Here is an 18099-nt window from a genome sequence, read left to right as displayed (position 1 = left end):
GCTTTTGTTTCCAAGCGATGCTGCCTGGCACACAGTTTGAGGCGCTGAAGACCAACATTTCCAAATAAAATAACGTGATTTCACAAGCACCTAGAGCTGGGCAGTTTTTGCTGAGGGGAAGATGTGTTCAATTCAGAGAGCTTTTTAAATCAGGAAAACTTACACAGGCTTAAAATCAAGGCACCCTTTTTCCAGATCGCTTCAAAAGCCTGTTGTTGATCTGACCAACTTGAGCAATTGCCTCTGCCTCTGCCAGAAACCACAGCTGTGTCAACAACACAAAGTGGTCATTGTTATCAAAGGCAGATCTGAAAGAATTAAAGTAGACACTTTAAATGTGGTCATCCCTACTAAAAGGTAATTAATCATCAAAAAGAAGCCTTTCCATCTGCTACAAAACCAAATCTGGGACTGTGAATTCCAGCCTCCCAGATTTCTTCTTTTTATATTGTGGTTAGAGAGGAGAAGAAACCCAAGGATGAAGTTTGAATGTTGGATAATAGTGTTGTTTCTTCAGAGCATCTTAACGCTCAGTTTTTAACCTGCACTAATTTACCATGTTGGTGGGAGTCAGTGACAGTCCCCACAGCTGATGGAACTTGGCATCATCCTGGTGGGATTTGCAGCAACACTGTGCAGTCACGGAGCAAAGTTTGGAAGCTCCTGTGCCTGTTAAATGTTGTAAACCAGATCTGTGATCCATCATAAGTAAAGCCAGATGTGACAGTGTCAGAAATCCAAAGGTGTTTGTAAAACGAATCCTAACGTAGCAGAGCTTATAAAAAAGAAAAGAACACAGAATCAAACCATCTTAAATTGCCAAATTCCAGGATATTTCCAGCAGTTTGGTTAGTTCAGGGAAGAATTGGCTTTCTGGCATTGAACTCCAAAAGTCTGATTGATTCAATAGCGTTTTTTAGAAATCATGAAGTATCTTTAAACCCTAAGAGCGATTCAGTTTGGGAGGCTTTTTACTATGGCGTAGCTTCTTGCCTTTGTAGTGAAAAACTGGAAACCCTGTAGTCAGTCTAAATTTGGGGAGGAAAGCAACCAAACGGAGCATCCAGTATCCTTCCTTAGAAGCTGTCACAAGTTGTCAGAGTGTCTTTTTAGAGCAAGTCAAGCTAGTATTGGAGCAGGTTTTTCCAGGAGAGGAAGAAGAGTTTTTATGTAGTTGCAGCTGTTGTGTTCAGATTCTGTATTGGCCACCTCTGTTCAAGGTGACTACCAAAAAGCAGCAGCTTCGAAGGGTGTTGTGTTTGTAGGTTTTTGCATAGGTTGCCTTGAAGTGGGGAGTCTTTTTGTTTGAGCAAACAAATGTCACAAATTGCTGCAATATCATTATTCTGACCAAGGGAGCGCTCAGCCACAGAGATCTGTGCGTCATTCTGTATCCAAATCAGCCCTGTAGGGAGACATCTGACATGGTTCTTTGTGTTCCTCGGTACTTTTTAGACCTCTATACTGGCGATATCTCATTCAGTCTCTTTTGCAAGCTCCTGTGCAAGCGACATCTGGTGTACAGCACAGTCATGATCCCTGCAGGAGGCTGAATGAACTTATGGAAACGTGCTTTGGCTCTTGAAAGTGTGTTTTAAAGACATCCGGTGCTTTGGCAATTAGCTGCTGAAACCAAAAGCCTTAAAAATGTCATTCTGTGTCCCTTTTGAACAACTGGCCGGAACTTCTGTGACCTGAGAGTAGTACATCCTGCTGCCTAGACCACAGTGCAATCACATTGGGTAGATCTCTTAATTCCTGGTGGCATATGAAAACAAAACACAGCAGCTTGTGTCAGTATCACGCCAATGGCAGCAGTCATCAGCATGGCTATGGCACGTATATACTGGGATATCAGGATTTCAATAGGGACATTGAGTGCCTCTTTGGTATAAGAGCCCTCAAAATGCAGATGGATACCGAAATAAATAAATAGAGCTTTGCAAGTGCATTAAACTGTTCAGGTTGTGTTTCTGTACATCTTGCAGAAAGTAGCATCCAGCTTTGAGCAGTGCTGAGAACTTATTCACCTTCTACACGGAGGAGTACCTGCTGTATTACATCTGTGGTGTAGTTTGGGCAGTCTCTGCCGTTACTGGCTGAAGAGAACACTGTCACACAGATGGCATAAAAGGAATTTATCATACTGGATCCTTTCGCAAGGCTCATTAGCCGTGGTATAAAGCAACAGTGCCTTAGTGCTTGTTGCAGTGCTACATGTAAAAGGAGGAGGGAGATTAAGCTTGAGTCATTCCGAAGGACCGAGGTTCTGCTGGCTTCTTGGCAAGCTGCAGCTCCCTGAGGCTGTCTGCAGAGCAAGTCTGACTGAATCACATGCGGGAGAGACACCTCAATGTTACCTCCCTCTCTGAACCACTCTGCCTTCAAAGCATGCTCTCAAACCTCAACGCTCTCAGTATTGTTCCCTGAAAATGTCTTCCACAGTGAGAAATGTTGCAGAGCACAGATCACTAGGATTCATCCCAGAAGCAGTGAGGCATTCACAGATGGAAGGGTGGAAGGGGAAGCTATTTTTTTTTTCACTTCCCACTGCGTGGCGCATACAATTTCAGACTTAGACAGTTCTGTCTGTGACTTCCACTAACTGGACCTCAGCCATCTTTCCTCCCACTTAATCTCTCACGTACCATGTGTACTTGCCGGGACTTGAGAGCGGGGCTGAGGGAAGAAAAAGCCACAATAAATATAGTAGGAGGCAGCATGCTGTAATATCTCACCATGCCATAAATAACCATGTACTTCAGCTGCTCGTTGTTCCTCTGTAGAGCGATCTGGAATCACAGGGATACTTTCCCTTGGTTTTCAAGTGCTATCTATAAAGGCAGTTCCCACCTTTAGGCAGGGAAGTTGGATGTGCCTTCAGAGCAAGGATTTGTGACAAAAGTGAAACTACTAACACTTCCACCTTCAACCTGTCTTCAAAGAAGAGGAAGTCTAAGAGGAATGTCCCAGTGCTGCACACAGGTGGTGAAAGGAGGTCTTTCAGGTTTCACCATGATGATGATGTTATTACTGTGGCTGTTATATCAGTCAGAAATGGAGGAGTGGAAAATATGCTCTGCAGTAATGGAGGAGAAGAGAAGTCGCTGCTTTTTGCATCTGCTAACCTGGCCTGAAATGTATGGGTGTACAAGTAAAACCGCTTTGAAGGAGACAGTTTTTAAAGGATCTCATTAACTTGAATTGCACTTCTAAGAAGGCTCATTCACTTTTTGTTGCAGTTCCTTTCAAGAACAGCTTGTATGAAGGATACAAGAGGAATTATCTACACTGATATTGTTCCCACATTTTTTCTGGGTGGTGTTTTTTTGTTTTTTGTTTTTTTTTGTTTTTTTTTTTGGTAAATGTTCCTGTTTCTTTCTATCTCTGTATTTTTTCGTTATTTTCATTTTGTTTCTCTTTGATTTATTAGCTACCTTGCATGCATGGTAGACACAGCAAGACGTGGGCTTGCTGGTGAGGGCAGTTACAGCTTGAGGACAGCAACCAAGGGGCAGCTAGCAGAAATGGTTGCAGGGAAGGAGGGGGAGTGCTCCAAGACCTTCCTAAACAAGGATGTGGAACTGAGGAGTTTTTCCCATCTAAAGGCATAAAGCTGCTTGTCTTTCACACAGCCTTTGAAGGGTCCTCTTCTGATTATATAAAGTGTCCCCTTAAAAAAAGACAAGCCTCTGGGAGTGCAGGGAGAGGAAAGTGTCCCCATCTTGTGAAGAGACTTTCTCAACGCACACAACCTAGACTATCCCCTACCTGTTGCAATCCTAGATAAAATTCTCATGTTAAGCAGATTCCAGCCTTTCCCCTGGGAATTACTTCTCTTCAAAAAGCATCATGTCTTTAACAGTGTTTACTGCCCGATTTCTTCGTATGGTCACACTATCGTCTCAGCAACCATAGTCATGTTCTGCTAAACTGAACTTATCTGATGAAAACCAGCCAGCTGTAGCCCAGCCACGCCGCTTTGCTCAGCGTGTGTGTTACAGCACCGAGATTCAAATCCACCAGACTTAGCTGGAGCCAGGGGGAGGGAAAGCAGACATCCCTTCTCAGAGCGAGCTGGAGTCCACACCCATCAAACCCTTTCCCTCTCAAGTTAGTAATAAACTGCCTGATCCAGGTTGCTGAGTGTAAATTCCCCCTTGGAGTTTAACAGGAGCCAGCTGCATGCCCTTCCTCAGCGACGTGAATCCTCCCTCCCTTCCTCCCTCTTTTTAAGACCTGGATGCTAGTAAAACAAAATGACGTTATATACAGAGTTTATAGTGGCAGGCCTTCCCCTTCCCTTGATGCATGCAAATGCTTCCAGACCCGGAATGGGTGAGTAAGTGGTGCCCTGTGGTAAGCTCTGCTGTGTCTGACTGCAGGCCCTGCCTGCCTCCTGCCAGAGAGCTGGTGAGGTTTCTAGACTGACTCTCTTGGAAGTTGTCAGCAAAAGCACCTCAGTGCCGAGCTGCTGGTGGCATTTGGAGGGGAGAGAAGGAAAGCTGTGGGCTCATGGGCTGCGGGCAGCATCCTGCAGAGGCTGGCCATGTGCTCGCATCGGGGATTTCACTACCCTGTGGTTCTGAGTAGCTTTGGTAAGGCTCCACAGTGCTCCACAGCAGTCTCCTCAGCTGGAGACTGCTGCCTCCCTCCTTCCCATGCCTCTGGCACGGCTGCTAGGAGCTATCAGTATGATTTGGACTGGTATCAAAGCATGCTGTTGGCATGCAATTACTCCTGCTATGGGTTCCCCAAAAGTAAAGCTTGTATGCTGCACAGGTAGCAAGCCAAGGGGCTGGAAAAATCTGTAGGAACACCTGGGGTTTTTGTGTCTGCACGTTGCTCCCAGGGCTTTGCCAGGGGGTCCATGTAGGCCATCCAGCTGCACTGACGAGGCTGAAAATATGTTCAGCATGTAAGTGCGCACAGTGCAGCCTGACAGATTGCTGCTGTAGTGGTGGAGATGCCTTCTGTGCCCCACAGCTGTGTGCTGTCTGTGCTGGACAACATAGTCCCTCTGCATTCAGATCTGTGGCTTTCCCATGGGAACAGCCACAGAGGTATGCTGTGGTAGAATAAAATCGTTTCTCTAATGAAAGGCAGAGGCATGAAAGATCCTGTGTCCATCCGTTGTGTCCCATCAGGGCAATGGAGGAGCAGAGGCTGGATTCAGTGGGACCCGTCTCTTGTCACGTGCACGTAGGCGAGGATCATCTTTCATAAACTGGGCTCCTTCCTCAAGTCATTGCTCCTGAAGCTGAAAAAGGGGGTAAAAAATCAGGAAAATAAACTAGTAATTACAAGAATCAGTCAGGGGACAATTGAAAGAGCCCTGATTTCTAGGAAGCACCACTCTTCACCTGACTGACCAGGCTATGCCCTTGGTTGTGTTTCTTCCAGCACTCTCTCCAAGTGTTGCCATGCCACGGTGGCTCTCCTGTACCCCTTCACCTGGCAGCACACCTACATTCCCGTGCTGCCACCTTCCATGATTGACATTGTGTGCTCGCCCACTCCCTTCCTCATCGGCCTGCTCTCCAGCTCCCTGCCCCGCCTGAAGGAGCTCCCCGTGGAGGAGGTGAGCCATGCACCTGCACTGCAGTCTTGCTCTCCGTTGCTTCTGGTGGCCTGAGTTGTCATCTGTCCCAGAAAGGTTGCTCTTGAGAGTCTACTTTGGCAGCTGGTGGTGTGGAGATGCTAAGCTGTCCTCTTCTGGCTCCTGCAAGCTTTGGGTGAGGGAGGAGGTAGACATCCCATTGGGAGGTAGAGGTCTGTACTCTGTCTTGTCAACAGTGTGGGAAGACGTGGGGGTGCTGTGGGTAGGAGATGACTTTATTATTAATAAAGTTTCTGTTGATTTCTGCATGGCGTTTTCTGGGGCTAAGCACAGTCTGCTGAGCTTGATGTACAATTGCAACAAATTGTCCGGGATAGCTGCCCCTGAAATTAACACAGGTGCCTAATGAAAGGAATACGTAATTAAGATCTGGATTTATGGTGCAAAAGGGTGAACGTAGCATGGCTGAATGCAGTCAGGTAGGCATTTCTTTCCCTGCCCACCCAGGGGACAGTGATGCAGCGCACATGGAGAAAAGATAGAGCTCTGACCCCGCTGTAGTGGTGAGGAGCAGTGGGCTGGGCTTGGAGCACAGCCTCCTGCTGTCCAAACTGTTCTGTGGTTTGCAGCAGTGTTGTTAGAAAACCGCAACAAGCTCTTGGCTCATGGTTGGATGCCTGCTCCAGCTGTGGTGGTGGGTAGGAGGAGCAGGGGCAGGGCTGAAGCGTTTCCTCCAAGCAGTTACAGATTAAGAGAAACTCTGATGATGGAAATAATGACTTCCCCTTTTTATCCTTACTCTTCTGTTCTTAGGTCCTTGTCGTTGACCTGGTAAATAACCGGTTTCTAAGACAGGTGAGCAGAGCTGTTTTGTGTATTTCATCTTCTATCCCATTCTTCCACCATACTTCGTCTCCATTTGTGTTTGCTGACCTGTCTTCCTGGCTGGATCACTTACTCCCTGAGCAAACTGAGGCAGGATTTGTGGTTGGCAGCATTATAGAGGTCACTGTGTACGTATGTAACATCAGACTTCCAAACCACAACTGATAAGGACTGAATCATTGTATGTTATCTCTCTATTGTTTGAGGTTTTTTTGAGGGAAAATGTAGCACATGAGCACTGGGGGTCCTTACGTGGCATCCTGTAAGGCTAAGGGCAGTTCTGGAAAGCCTCAGCTCAGCACTGGGGAGTCAGTCTGCTGGGGAGCAGCGTGGGCTCTTCCAGCCTGTGTATGTCAATCCATCTCCTGTTGCGTGGGGAAGGGAGTCATGGTATTTTCTTCGAATCCTTCCTGCCCAAGCAGCTTGTGGTTCCTGACTCCAGTCCTTGCTCTGGATGGGTCACAAGCAGGAAGTCGGTACACAGAGCCTGTACGTTGCTCTGCAGATGAGATCGCCAGCTGATTATTTCCCTTTGTCCTGAAGAGGAGAAGAATATTGAGGGAAAGAGGGTAGATGAGCAAACATACTTCTGGCCCGGGAACTTAGTTTTGCCTCAGAGCTCTTTGGCAGATTGCTGAGCAGGGCTGGCTGCAACGGTCTGTGCCGTGCGTCAGATCCCATGGGTAGGATGGGATGAGCACACCTCTGGCTACAGGGAGTAGCATGTGGGTGAAGGGCACTCCCTCGGTGCAGTTCTTGCTTGCAGCAGCCTTAGCTGCAGGGAAATGCTTTACCTTGCCCTCCTCTTTGGAGGTTTAAGCTAAATCACACTGTCTCAGCCAGGGCTGGTAGGAGGTTGCAGACAGTCACCAGCAGTTCCTTGGTCTGCGTGAACTCATTACACCTCCGTAACACGATCAGTGCCTGAGCAGAGCTGAGCAAGGGGCTGTGCTCACCTGGCTGCATGCCAGCATTGTTCAGATACATCCTTCTTATGGTTGTGCAAGTTCTTGCAGGCAGACGGTGGGACCACGGCGAGCACTGTCTAGTAGCCTCTCAGATCAGACACCTGATATTCTTCCAGAAAAGGAGAATATTTGGGACAAGGCACTCACTTTCTCTTTCCTTTCATGCTTCTTGATAGTCCTGCGCTGGGAGGTGCTGGGAATGTGCCAAGTGTGTTAAGACTTCTCCCTGTTCCTTTCCTCAACGTTCATTTTTAGTGCTCCCCCTGCCGTGCTGGAGATGGGATAGGAGCTGGCAAGGTGAAGGACAGGAGCCAGCGGTGTCCTGGCCCCAGGTCCTGAGAAGGTGGTTCTGTTTTGCAGATGGAAGATGAGGACTCCATCCTGCCCCGCAAGCTGCAGGCTGCCCTAGAGCACATTTTGGAGCAGAGGAATGAGCTGGCGAGTGACAAGGAGGAGGGCCCTGTCAATGGCAAGCAGGGTAAAGCACGGTGCCTTTCAGCTTAAAACCACGTCTCTTCCTGCCTCTTTTTCTCTTTCAATTCTTAGGGGAGAACTAGGCTTGAATTTAACGCCACAGAAATTGGAGGTAGGTCAGGATTTTGGTTGAATCTTCATTAAATTTTCCATTGCAATGGGACAAATCTCTTTGTCTGAAGAGAAACAGTATTTACCCGTTCCCAGCTCTGTCTGCCCTTCCCTTACTGCTCCAAGGAACACTTGTACTCCTCTCAGTTGGGGTCCCACAGGCACCTTTTTTGCTAACACCATCATGTGAATGATGCAGGCTCCCTCAGGGGACAGCCCCCTTGCAGAGCTGCAGTTGGAGGTGGCTGTGCGGCTCACAGGCAACTGGGCTGAGATGTTCTTTGGGGGGCAGCATAGACATCTCCTGGTTGCAGGGGAGCCAAAACAAAGCTTGGTGGCTTTCAAAGTAGTAGCAGCCCAGTCCTCTACTGTGGCAAGCACTTCCTGGGATGCTCTCTTGAGCAGCTTTTTCTACTCGGGCTGGATCTACAAAAAGCCAGGGAGTTTATACCCAGGGCTTTTCCTAGCACATCCTTAGAGTACTGTTCTCACCACTGCCTCTTTGTTTTCTCCTTAGAGACCAACCCTCTGAATGAGGTGGTGTCCGAGGCCTTTGTCCGCTTCTTTGTGGAGATTGTGGGCCACTACTCCCTCTTCCTGACCCCCACCGAGCGAGAGGAGCGGACCCTGCAGCGTGAGGCTTTCCGCAAGTCTGTCTCCTCCAAGAGCCTCCGACGCTTCCTGGAGGTCTTCATGGAGACACAGATGTTTGGGGGCTTCATTCAGGAGCGGGAGCTGCGGAAGCAGGGTGCCAGAGGTGAGGGGCTCTGCCTGGCTTCTGCAGCCATGGAAACTCCGCTGTTGCTCTCGTGAGAGCTGGGAGATGCTCACCAGCTGCCAGCTCCATCCTCATCCCTGTGGCTGGATGCTACAGTGTTTGTGCAGAGATGCCGGGAGGAAAGTGAAAGGGAAGCAGTAGCACAGACTGATGGTTTGTTCTGATACCCCAGTGTGGCCTTCAAGATTCAGGATTTTTTCATCTCTGTTTCCTTGGAGAGATTCTGATTACGTACCGGGGAAACTTTCTTCACCGAAAGAGTTGTCAGGCACTGGAACAGGCTGCCTAAGGAGGTGGTTGAGTCACCACCCCTGGAAGTTTTTAGAAGATGGGTAGATGACCAACCAAACCATTGTATGGTCTTTTCAAAGGGGCACATCGCAGAGTGTTTGCACAGTGTATGGGAATCGACTGCTGGAGAACAGGGGCTTTTTGTGTGTGATCTGATTGTTTCTTGTTGAGGTTGGGTTACAGGCATGTTTCTCCACTGTGGTAAGGGACATAAGCAATATCCTCCATGTGTGTGCATCTTCATTACGTGTTGAATTCCCAACAGGACTGTCACAGTACACTGCTGGAATGACATTTATTCTTGCAATCCCTCACATCCCCTTCCCATATCTAGATGAAGAACTGACTGGACTGGTTATGACTGTTTTGACTAGTAGCAAACATGGATGCTCATGTCCTTCCCAGATTTCACTCCTGTTATCTTACAGTCTTGAGGGCTCTACTGGCAACTGAAGTTTCTCATCACTGCTTCTGCTTGGTGCTGGCTTAGCAGTTTCTTCCCAAGCACTAATGAGCAGAAGACACTTGAATAGGTGGCTGAGTAAAAGAGGTTTTGCAGTGTGGTAAATCCTGAGTGATGATTCCCCAGATTATGTCACTTTCTGGATTTAACCATGTTGGTAGTGGAGTGAACGGGGTGTCTATCCCTGAATGAGGTACAAAAGCTCAGCCAGCTTTGCAGTGGAGAGGGAGGAGGAGGACCAGAGCTCCTGTCCCTGATCTAGGCTCAGCTGGTGGAGGAGGGGGATGAGTTGTTCCCTCCCTTGTGCAGTAGTTTATTGGTGAGCTGGGACAGTGCTTTTGGATGGGCGTCCTTACTTTTATTTATAGGGAAACAAAACAGAAGTTGTTGACTTCTTTCTTTCTTTCTGCAGGTCTGTTTGAGGTACGGGCTCAGGAGTACCTGGAAACTCTTCCCAGTGGGGAGCAAAGTGGAGTCAATAGATTCCTGAAAGGCCTGGGTAAGGAACCAGCAAAACCTTTGGCTTCTCAAGACACTTGGACTATTTGTTGCCTTCAGGTGTGGCAACAGAGAAGCCGCTGAAGGGTGGCTGGACTCTGCTAGTGGCTCCATGTAGCTTCTTGCAGAGCAATGCTCTGAGCCTTGTGTGATCAGTGCTCAGCCGTGCATCCCTGCTCTGGCATGCCGTTGCCTCTGCGCCCTGGTCTGCCGCTTGCCTGATAGCTGGTGGGAAACCAAAGTTTGGGCCGTGAGCTATGTCTGTATCTTGCAAAGGAGGTGGGTGGGTCTGAGGAGACACCGGAGCAGTGAGTGACTCGAGGTCGGTGGGGGCATTTCCTGATGAGCACAGTGTCACAGCCTCCATGGCCTTCAGGTTTGCCCTTTGGGATCAGCGGTGGGAATTGCCCAGGCTTATCCTAAGGTTGAATCCAATTTCCTCTATAAGCAGGGCTAGATGAGAGCTACAGTCTGAGGTTAGAAGTCCTTGATAAGTCATTGGACGTCATGGCTAAGAGAGTTTGATCTTCTGTTCAGATCTCATCTCTGGCCCTCTTGTCTTTTCCTGGCTGTTTAGGAGCAGCAGTTTTTGGGGCTGGCGTGCTCTGCCTCCTACCCACACGTGCTCTGGCCCGGTGAGCGTAGTAATACGTTCACCTTCCAGGACCACTGGGCAAATGGAGTCTGGAGAGTGTGTCTCGGGGGTCTTCAGGTTAGCGCTACATCCAGGGCTGGGGCAGAGCTATGGCCTGCTCTGCAGGCACCTGCTTGAGCTTCACAGGGCAGCTGGCTTTGGATAAGGACCCAGGGCTGGTGGCAGGAGTGATTCTCCACGTGAGCTTGCTCAGCTCATGGTGGTGAGGAGTGACACTTGCTTTCCCTGTCACTGTAGAAAACACATTTTCCTTTTTCCATCTCTCCAGGCAGCAAAATGAAATTCCTCCACAAAAAGTAAGAGTGAAGCACATCCTCGTTCTACAGAAGAGAATGGCTTTACCATTTAACAGCAGCAAATCAGACTATTATCAACCATTCCTGTTTGGCCTGTTCCCAGGAGCCAGCAGCCTTGGACGAGCTGACTACGGCCAGGATGTACTAGCACAGACGTGGTGCTGAAGGAAGATTCGATGGCTGCGGGGCTGCTGGGACAGGTTTCTGGATATCTACAGTACCATGCACTGGACCAAGCACTCTCTGAACTCTGCACTAGCACGTTGCAGGCATCCCAGCGGATTGGATCTCTTAGCTAGTCAATTCTTTGTTTTGTTGTATTTTTCTATTTATATTGAGGTTAGAACAACTATTAACCAATGCCTCTTGCCCTGCCTCCTCTCTGCCTGGTGCTGCAGGAGGCCAAAGCAGGGACTCCCACAGGGCTGAGCAGGCAAAGCTCAGGCACAGAGTGGGGAAGGAACAGAGGTGAATGGAAATAGGTCTCTGCAAAGCAAGGACTGCTAAGGGCTGCAGAGATGATGTGGACTGACCAGGAGGAGCTTCCAAGCAAGGGAGAAGGCTGAGGGGGAACCACTAAACCTACTGAAGACTTGATGGGCCAGCTAGCTCCCCAGGTGGCTGTGCCAGGAGGTCCTGGCATAAGGAGAGGCCTTTCCTTATGCAGTGTAATTAAAAGCAAGTGGTGTAAAAGGTGTACTGACCCTTGGTGTTTTGGGGAGGGGAGAGAGAGCTGTGTGTGCCTGCCAGCCTGCCTGGCACCAAGCGTGAGCTGGAGAGGAGATCTAACAGCTGAGCCCTCACCTTGGCCAAGCCCTCGGCTTCCTCATGAGCCTCGCACCTGCGTGGCCTCATTCCCTTGCCCAGCTGCTTGCAGGGGAAAGCAGAGCAAACCTTTGGGGTCTTGCCTGGGAGATCCAGTTCCTGGAGGTCAGACGGGCTTTCCTTTCCCATCAGAGCTGCTGCCCAGGAGTGCAGTAGGAAGCAGGCAAGCTGCTGCCTTCTGTGCTCCTGCTTGAGGAGGAGGTTCGACCTGCCACTGCCCCCCTTCTGCTCGCCTCTTCTCTGTTTCAGGGGGAAGCAGAGGTGTCGGCACAGAGGGGGAGGCACATGGAGGTTGAGACAGGGGCGAGGTCTCTTTTCCAGCTGGTGGGAAAGCTATTTCCCTTGCATCACTTGCGAGGGCAGGTCAAGAGCAGGTGGAACATCCTTGGGTCTTCTCTACTGTTTGGAGAGGAGGCCAGAGGGTAGTTTTGCTGCAGCCCAAAAGGAAATCTCTTCCCCGGCTCTTAGAGGCAGGGATTGCAGGGTGAGATCTGTGTGCAGGTGCCTTTGCTGTGGGCAGACGTGCTGTGCTGGGCTGCACAGGGCTCCTGGAGGTTTTGAAAATGGTCTGAGCACCCCTGGAGTCAGTTTACTTTCCCAGGTGAGAGGGCCTTGTTGATGAGCAGCAGGGTCTACTTGGTGACAAAGGCAGAGCTTTAAGTCCAGTGCTGCTCTGTGCATCTTTTGAAGCCTGCGTTTCCAAAGTTTCCTACAGTGGCAGCCTCTTTGTTGTGTTTAAGGGTAGAAAAAATGGGTTGTGATAGACGGTGGCAGGAGTAGGTGGCTGGGTGGGTGGAGGGGCGAGTGCTTGGAGAGACAGTGCTTCACTGTCTCCTAGTCTCATGAGGCTTGTTACGCCTTTGACATGTGCCATTACAGGCGGCCCTGCTTCAGCAGAGGAGGTTGGCCCAGATGACCTGCAGAAGTCCCTTTCCACCTCAATCCCTCTGCTGTTCTGTGGTGAGCACCGTAAGTGCCAGACAGCACTAGTGCCACCCCGGGCAGGTGGGCAGCACCTGCAGCTCCATAGTCCCCAACTTGCCTATAGGGCAGCTGAAGCAACAAGAGCAGGGGCAGAGAAGCCGGCAGCATTTCACTGCGATGGAATTCAAGGTGAATCAAATGCTGTTGGTTTGGTTTTCCTTTCAAAAAGGTGGTTTTAATGGTAGTGAAATGGGGTTTTGCAAAGCTGGAGTGCATTGCATTCGCGCATGCAGAGGCAGACAGGATGCCTGCAAAGCTTTGTGAGGTGCTAAATGAAGCTGATTGTGGCTCAGCTTGGGCCCCAGAAGCAGGTGTCTGATGTCTGGGGCTCTGCATTTCCCTTCTGAAGTGACGTTTTCAACAGCGTGGTACTTGTCTTCTTCAGTGGGAACCATGGTGAGGAGCTGGGTGGGTTTCCTGGGATGCCCAATGACAACAGGCTCCTTAGTTCAGCTTGAACTTGGGTGTGAGCATGCTGAGATAGTGGCAGCTTTTGCAACATCCAAAATTAGGTGTGAAATAGCCCCATATTTCTCACTTTGGGGCTTCAAGTTGTCTCTGCTGCTACAGCACAGGGCTCTGTGGCCACTCAGTGCTTTTGTGGGCAGCTCTCAGGAAAGCGGAATGCAGCCTATATACTGTACAAAATCCCAGGGGGTGTTAAAAAACAGTGGCATGAGAAGTGCAGTGAAAGCAACATTTACAACTGTGCCATTAGGGGTTTAATATGAAACTTTAATTAGAAATCATTTAAAACGAGCGTTGGTCTCCAGCTGCAGGACAGCCTCTTCAGCTTTACATCGAATGTTATTGCTCAGGGATGAGCAGGACCTTGGGCCCCACAGGGCTCTGGATGGTTTGGAGGAGTCTACCTGTGAAAATAAGCTGTAAAACTGGCTGTTGTATGTCTGACCATGTGTCCACGTGTCCTCCTGTGGAGGCTCCCAACAGCAGACGCCCAGAAGAAGACTGCGTGAATCTGGGTACACCCTACACATACACAAACACACTATAGATACCCAGAAGGTTACACATGCCTACTGCATGTTCTGCAACTGAGTGGTTCCCACACCCGAGCTGGTGTCTGTGGTTAGTAGTCTTGGATGAGTTTCTCCTCCATGACTGTGTTTGTGTGGGTGTAGTCAAACGTGCTGAGGCAAAAGGCCAGTCCAGGAGCAGTACAGATGTACCAAGGAGAACTGGGACACTTGTTCTGGCGGTTAAATGTTAAAACTTGCGCTCTCTGCCCCCTGATGGTCCTTGGTTCATTAATAAGCTTGTGCACACTGACACGAGCAGCTCTGCAGGGCTGGGAGCCCGTGATGCCTGGGAGAGCTGTGCTTGTCGACTCGCAAGCCTCCGGCTAAACCCTGAGCCTCCTTTCCCTCCTTAACTTCCCCACATGGGCTGTTGGCATCCTGCAAGGGCTCAGGGTGCCAGGCAAATCCCAGCTTTTACCGATACTTACGGGAATGTCCCATTCACCATTGTTGTTCACTCATTATTGAAGGTGGTCAGTGCTGGCAGGACATGCAGGAGCCCTTTGCAGGTGTGTTTAGGGCACAAGACAGTGCCCTGCACAGGGCAGGTCTGATTTGGGTCTGGAGGGGTGTAGCGGAAAGGCTGTGCTTGGAGGTGGCTGTGTCTGGTGTCCTCCATGCCAGCAGCTGGGGGGCTTGCAGCTTACCTCTCTGCCTGGAGACGGCTTTCAGGACGCATTTGCTGGTGGGCAGCTTGCAGGTGTAGAGCCCCAGGCAGCCACCGCAGTCAGAGGGCTTCTGGCAGGGCCGGGACTGGATGCTGTGGCAGGAATGCTGCAGGAGGAGGGAGAGCAGCAGCTGTAGTGCTGGCATCCAGTTTTGCCTCACCCTGACCTTGGACCCCTCCCAGCCACAGCCATGTCATCGCTCTGTGCTCACACTGCTGAGAGCTCCAGCCCTCAAAAGCCTGTGCCTTACACAGGCTCGAAGAGATCTTTTCTATGTGGGTTTGAGCTGTCTGAGAGCAACCTCTCATAGAGTGAGATTTCCTTTTGGGATGTACATGCCCCACAGCCAGTCGGTCTGTCATTTTGGGCAACATGAACTGCTCAGCCCCAGGACGGTGCTTACCAGAGGCTGTCAGCTCCAGCACGCTGGAGTTGACAGCAGTGCGATGCCTGGGGATGAGAGGAGCTCAAAAGAGCTTCTTCATCTTCCCCAGACAGGCAGGGCGGAGAGGCCCTCATTAGAAAGCAAAGCCAAGGTGAGGAAGGTTATACAGTATACTGGGATGAGCATTTGCTGCGGGATGTTTGGTTTCCGTTTAAAATGCTGAAATAATACAGTAAAACCTGCAGTAGCAGGACAAACTGCTCACCAGGCTATGGAGCAGCAGCTTCATCCAAGGAGCTGGTGAAGCTAAGGCCCAAGGAAGCAGTTTTTAGGGGCTGTTCAACACTACTTTTGGCCGACAGTGTGCTAAGCAGCTGGCCCCCACAGCCACAACACCAGTACCTCCACCTCTGCCTTCTTGCTGTGATGTCTCCCACCCGAGCAGAGCATCACCTGGTACAGTGTCACCTGGCACTTCTTGGTTAAAGCAAGCTCTCCTTGTGTTGGATTTGATAAACAAGACGTTCTTTATTGGCGGGGTGTTCTACTGAACCTGCAGAGCAGGTTTCCCACAGGCGGTGAAGCTCTGTGCCTCCATCCAAGCAGTGCTGCGAGGAGCTGTGCCCATCAGCACAGCAAAGGACATCAGGGCACTGATGCAAAGTTGGAAGGGCTTCATGACAGCGTTGCTGGGGTGGTGATTGCAAGAGTCTGGGGGCCAGGGAGCATTGCAAGTGCTGGGGCTGGAGCAGGACTGCAGCATGGGGGACTGTACGTGGGGACAAGTGCAGCCAGACCTGCACTCGCCTTCTAACCTGCTCACTGCCCGTGTGCACAAGCGTTGGCTCCTCTGCAAAGCCTCACCAGGTACTGGGTGGGGTTCCAGGGTTATCGCTGCCCTCTACCCTTGCCTGCACCACAAGCTGAGCACTGCTGTGAGGCCAGGAGGTAGCTGGCACTTTCACATGGCTCCTAAGGAATCACCTGCAAGCCATATTTCTGCCTGATGCTTAGAGAGACGTGACACACTCGGCACTTGCTCCTGCCTCTCTCAGTCCTGCCTGATTTTTATGTCACCACAGAGACTGCTGAGCAGTGAGGCTCCGTGCAGGGGTGCTGGGGCTCAGGTGTGCTTGGAGGACCTGGTTTTGAAGCCAGAGAGCTGTCTGAGCTGCTCAGGCAGACACCACCAACATGAGGGCAGATGGTGACAGCCCGTGAGTCACAGTGTGTGTGCAGCAACCCTCTGCCTGGCGGGGTGGTGCTGCCCCAGCCCTGCTCTGCCGAAAACTCAGCCTTGGCTGCCTAGCATGGGTGTATAGACACCCAACTGCAAACGTTTGGGTGATAAAACTGCTGGGAGTTCCGGGCAAGGGTCTGTCTCAGGATCTGCTCTGCTTTCAATAAAATCACGAAGTCATAGAATGATTTGGGTTGGAAGGGACCTAAAACATCATCCAGTTCCAACCCCCCTTGCCAGGGGCAGGGACACCTTCCACCAGACCAGGTTGCTCAGAGCCTCATCCAACCTGGCCTAACACCTCCAGGAATGGGGCATCCACGACTTCTCTGAGCAACCTGTTCCAGTGCCTCCCCGCCCTCACAGTAAAAAATTTCTTCCTAGTATCTAATTTAAATCTCCCCTCTTTCAGCTTAAAATTATTACCCCTAATCCTATCCCTGCACTTCCTGATAAAAAGCCCCTCCCCATCTTTGCTGTAGGCCTCCTTTAATTACTGGAAGGCTGCTATAAGGTCTCCCTGGAGCCTTCTTGTCTCGAGGCTGAACAAGCCCAATTCTCTCAGCCTGTCCTCATATGAGAGGTGCTCCAGCCCTCTGATCATCATCATCTTTTCCTGCGTTGCAGCACGGCAGTGTGTTTCAGGACTGCGATGCCTGGTTTTAGTGCCTTTGGGCTGCACGGACCTGCCTAAGCTGCTGCTGCTCCAAGTCATGACAAATGGGGGCCAGCAACATCCTGCCCACCCTGGAGGAACTCATGGAGCTGGGAAAGACCCATTTCTTTAGCCCCATATTCCTCATTAAGCGCTCAAAACGCCGTTACACACAGCCCTTCCATACCCTCCACACTGGCCAGCTAAAAGGGCTCACTGAGCTGCCCAGCCCTGGGGTGAGGAACAGGAGGCTCCTACCCTCACTCCTGGTCTCCCTGCAAACCCTCTGTGCAAATCCTCATACTTGCTGGTCCAGGATGGGTTGTGCTTACCGTGTCCCCGTTGAACTTCCCGTAGCCCTTCAGGTGATGGCTCAGCCTCGGGCTCCTGCTGCGGAGGGGCTGTGGCAGGAGTCTCGGGGGTTTGCTCGCAGGGTCCTGCTCGCTGCTGCACGGTGGTGACTTGGCCATGGCCCTGCTGGTGGACCTGGAGCCCATGGGGGCCTCTTCCTTCAGCTCCCATTCACCAGCCATGGGGCAGCTTCTCTTTGACCCCTGCCTGGGCAAGTTATTCCCTCCCTTTCCAGGTGGCAAAAGGTCTTCTTCAGGGCCCCCAACTCCTGGCTGCCTCTCTGGAGTGGCAGTCCGGTCCCCCAGTGCCTGAGACGGTGCCGGGGCTGGGGAGAGCAGCACCAGGAGGAGCACAGTGACCATTAGTGCCTCGACCTTCATCCTCCAGATTTGGCTATGCTTGGAGTCTTCCTACCTGGACGATGCTGCAGGCAGGAGAAGAGATGGAATCTGCCGCTCTTCCCTGCTGCTGGATCCAGTTGGAATGATTTTTATAGTGCAGAGACCTACCCTGGGAGCACAGCCCTTTTCCCCCGCCCCTGCTGTGTCCCACCTCCCTACTTGCAAGCAAACCCAACTCCTTGCATGGCCCCCCATCTGCCTCCCTTGCACTCCCAGCCCCCACAGCACCCTCCCACCGCCGTCACCCCATCCCCACTTCATGACAGGTACGCGCGTGCCTGAGCACAGGCACTGGTGTCTCTTACTTGTGAGCACAGAACCTTTGAGCTGAACAGCATTTGCAAGCGAGATCTTACTAAAGGGACGGCTGCCGGAAGGTGTGTGTGTGGAAGGGGGAGAGGGGATGTGTAAGATCAAAATGGGTCCCTTTGGGTACTTCTGAAAAGGAAGACGTTATATTTTCATTTTGGTTTCCTAAGGAGATAGTATTGCTGTGACATAACTTTGTTAGTTCTCCAGCCCATCCCTTGCGCCTTCTCAGGTCTTTGCCCAGTTTTAGCCTAATCTGATG

At 50.8% G+C, this 18099-nt stretch overlaps 2 protein-coding genes across 5 annotated transcripts in view; one reads left to right on the top strand and one right to left on the bottom strand.

Annotated features, from left to right (window-relative positions):
* The window catches only part of DENND2A (DENN domain containing 2A), a 62996-nt gene extending 51306 nt beyond the window's left edge, over positions 1-11690 (top strand). The window contains exons 15-20 of one of the 2 annotated variants that reach the window (XM_054075707.1): positions 5404-5581; positions 6374-6415; positions 7774-7891; positions 8516-8755; positions 9943-10029; positions 10952-11690. In XM_054075707.1, the coding sequence (XP_053931682.1) occupies positions 5404-5581; positions 6374-6415; positions 7774-7891; positions 8516-8755; positions 9943-10029; positions 10952-10983 (697 nt within the window). In that variant the 3' untranslated portion in view covers positions 10984-11690. Of the gene's footprint in view, positions 1-5403; positions 5582-6373; positions 6416-7773; positions 8000-8515; positions 8756-9942; positions 10030-10951 lie in introns of those variants that run through there. The other variant, XR_008451490.1, reaches the window with a different exon arrangement.
* Positions 11691-12173: 483 nt separating this feature from the next.
* On the bottom strand, positions 12174-17576 carry LOC128853167 (uncharacterized). 3 transcript variants are annotated; one of them, XM_054075731.1, is made up of 3 exons: positions 17109-17576; positions 14476-14602; positions 12174-13673 (listed from the first exon to the last, which is right to left on the bottom strand). In XM_054075731.1, exons 1-3 carry the CDS (start codon positions 17505-17507, stop codon positions 13657-13659), a joined length of 543 nt encoding a protein of 180 aa, XP_053931706.1. In that variant the 5' UTR covers positions 17508-17576; the 3' UTR covers positions 12174-13656. The 3 variants fall into 3 exon arrangements, with proteins under 3 accessions (XP_053931706.1, XP_053931700.1, XP_053931696.1); XM_054075725.1 differs by having other exon boundaries at positions 12174-13660; XM_054075721.1 differs by having other exon boundaries at positions 12174-14602.
* Positions 17577-18099: the final 523 nt, after the last annotated feature.

This window comes from Cuculus canorus, chromosome 1 (assembly GCF_017976375.1).
Source record: "Cuculus canorus isolate bCucCan1 chromosome 1, bCucCan1.pri, whole genome shotgun sequence".
Classification (NCBI taxonomy): Eukaryota; Metazoa; Chordata; class Aves; order Cuculiformes; family Cuculidae; genus Cuculus; species Cuculus canorus.
Note: the sequence above shows the minus strand (reverse complement) of the source record. Positions and strands in the feature narration are given on the sequence as shown.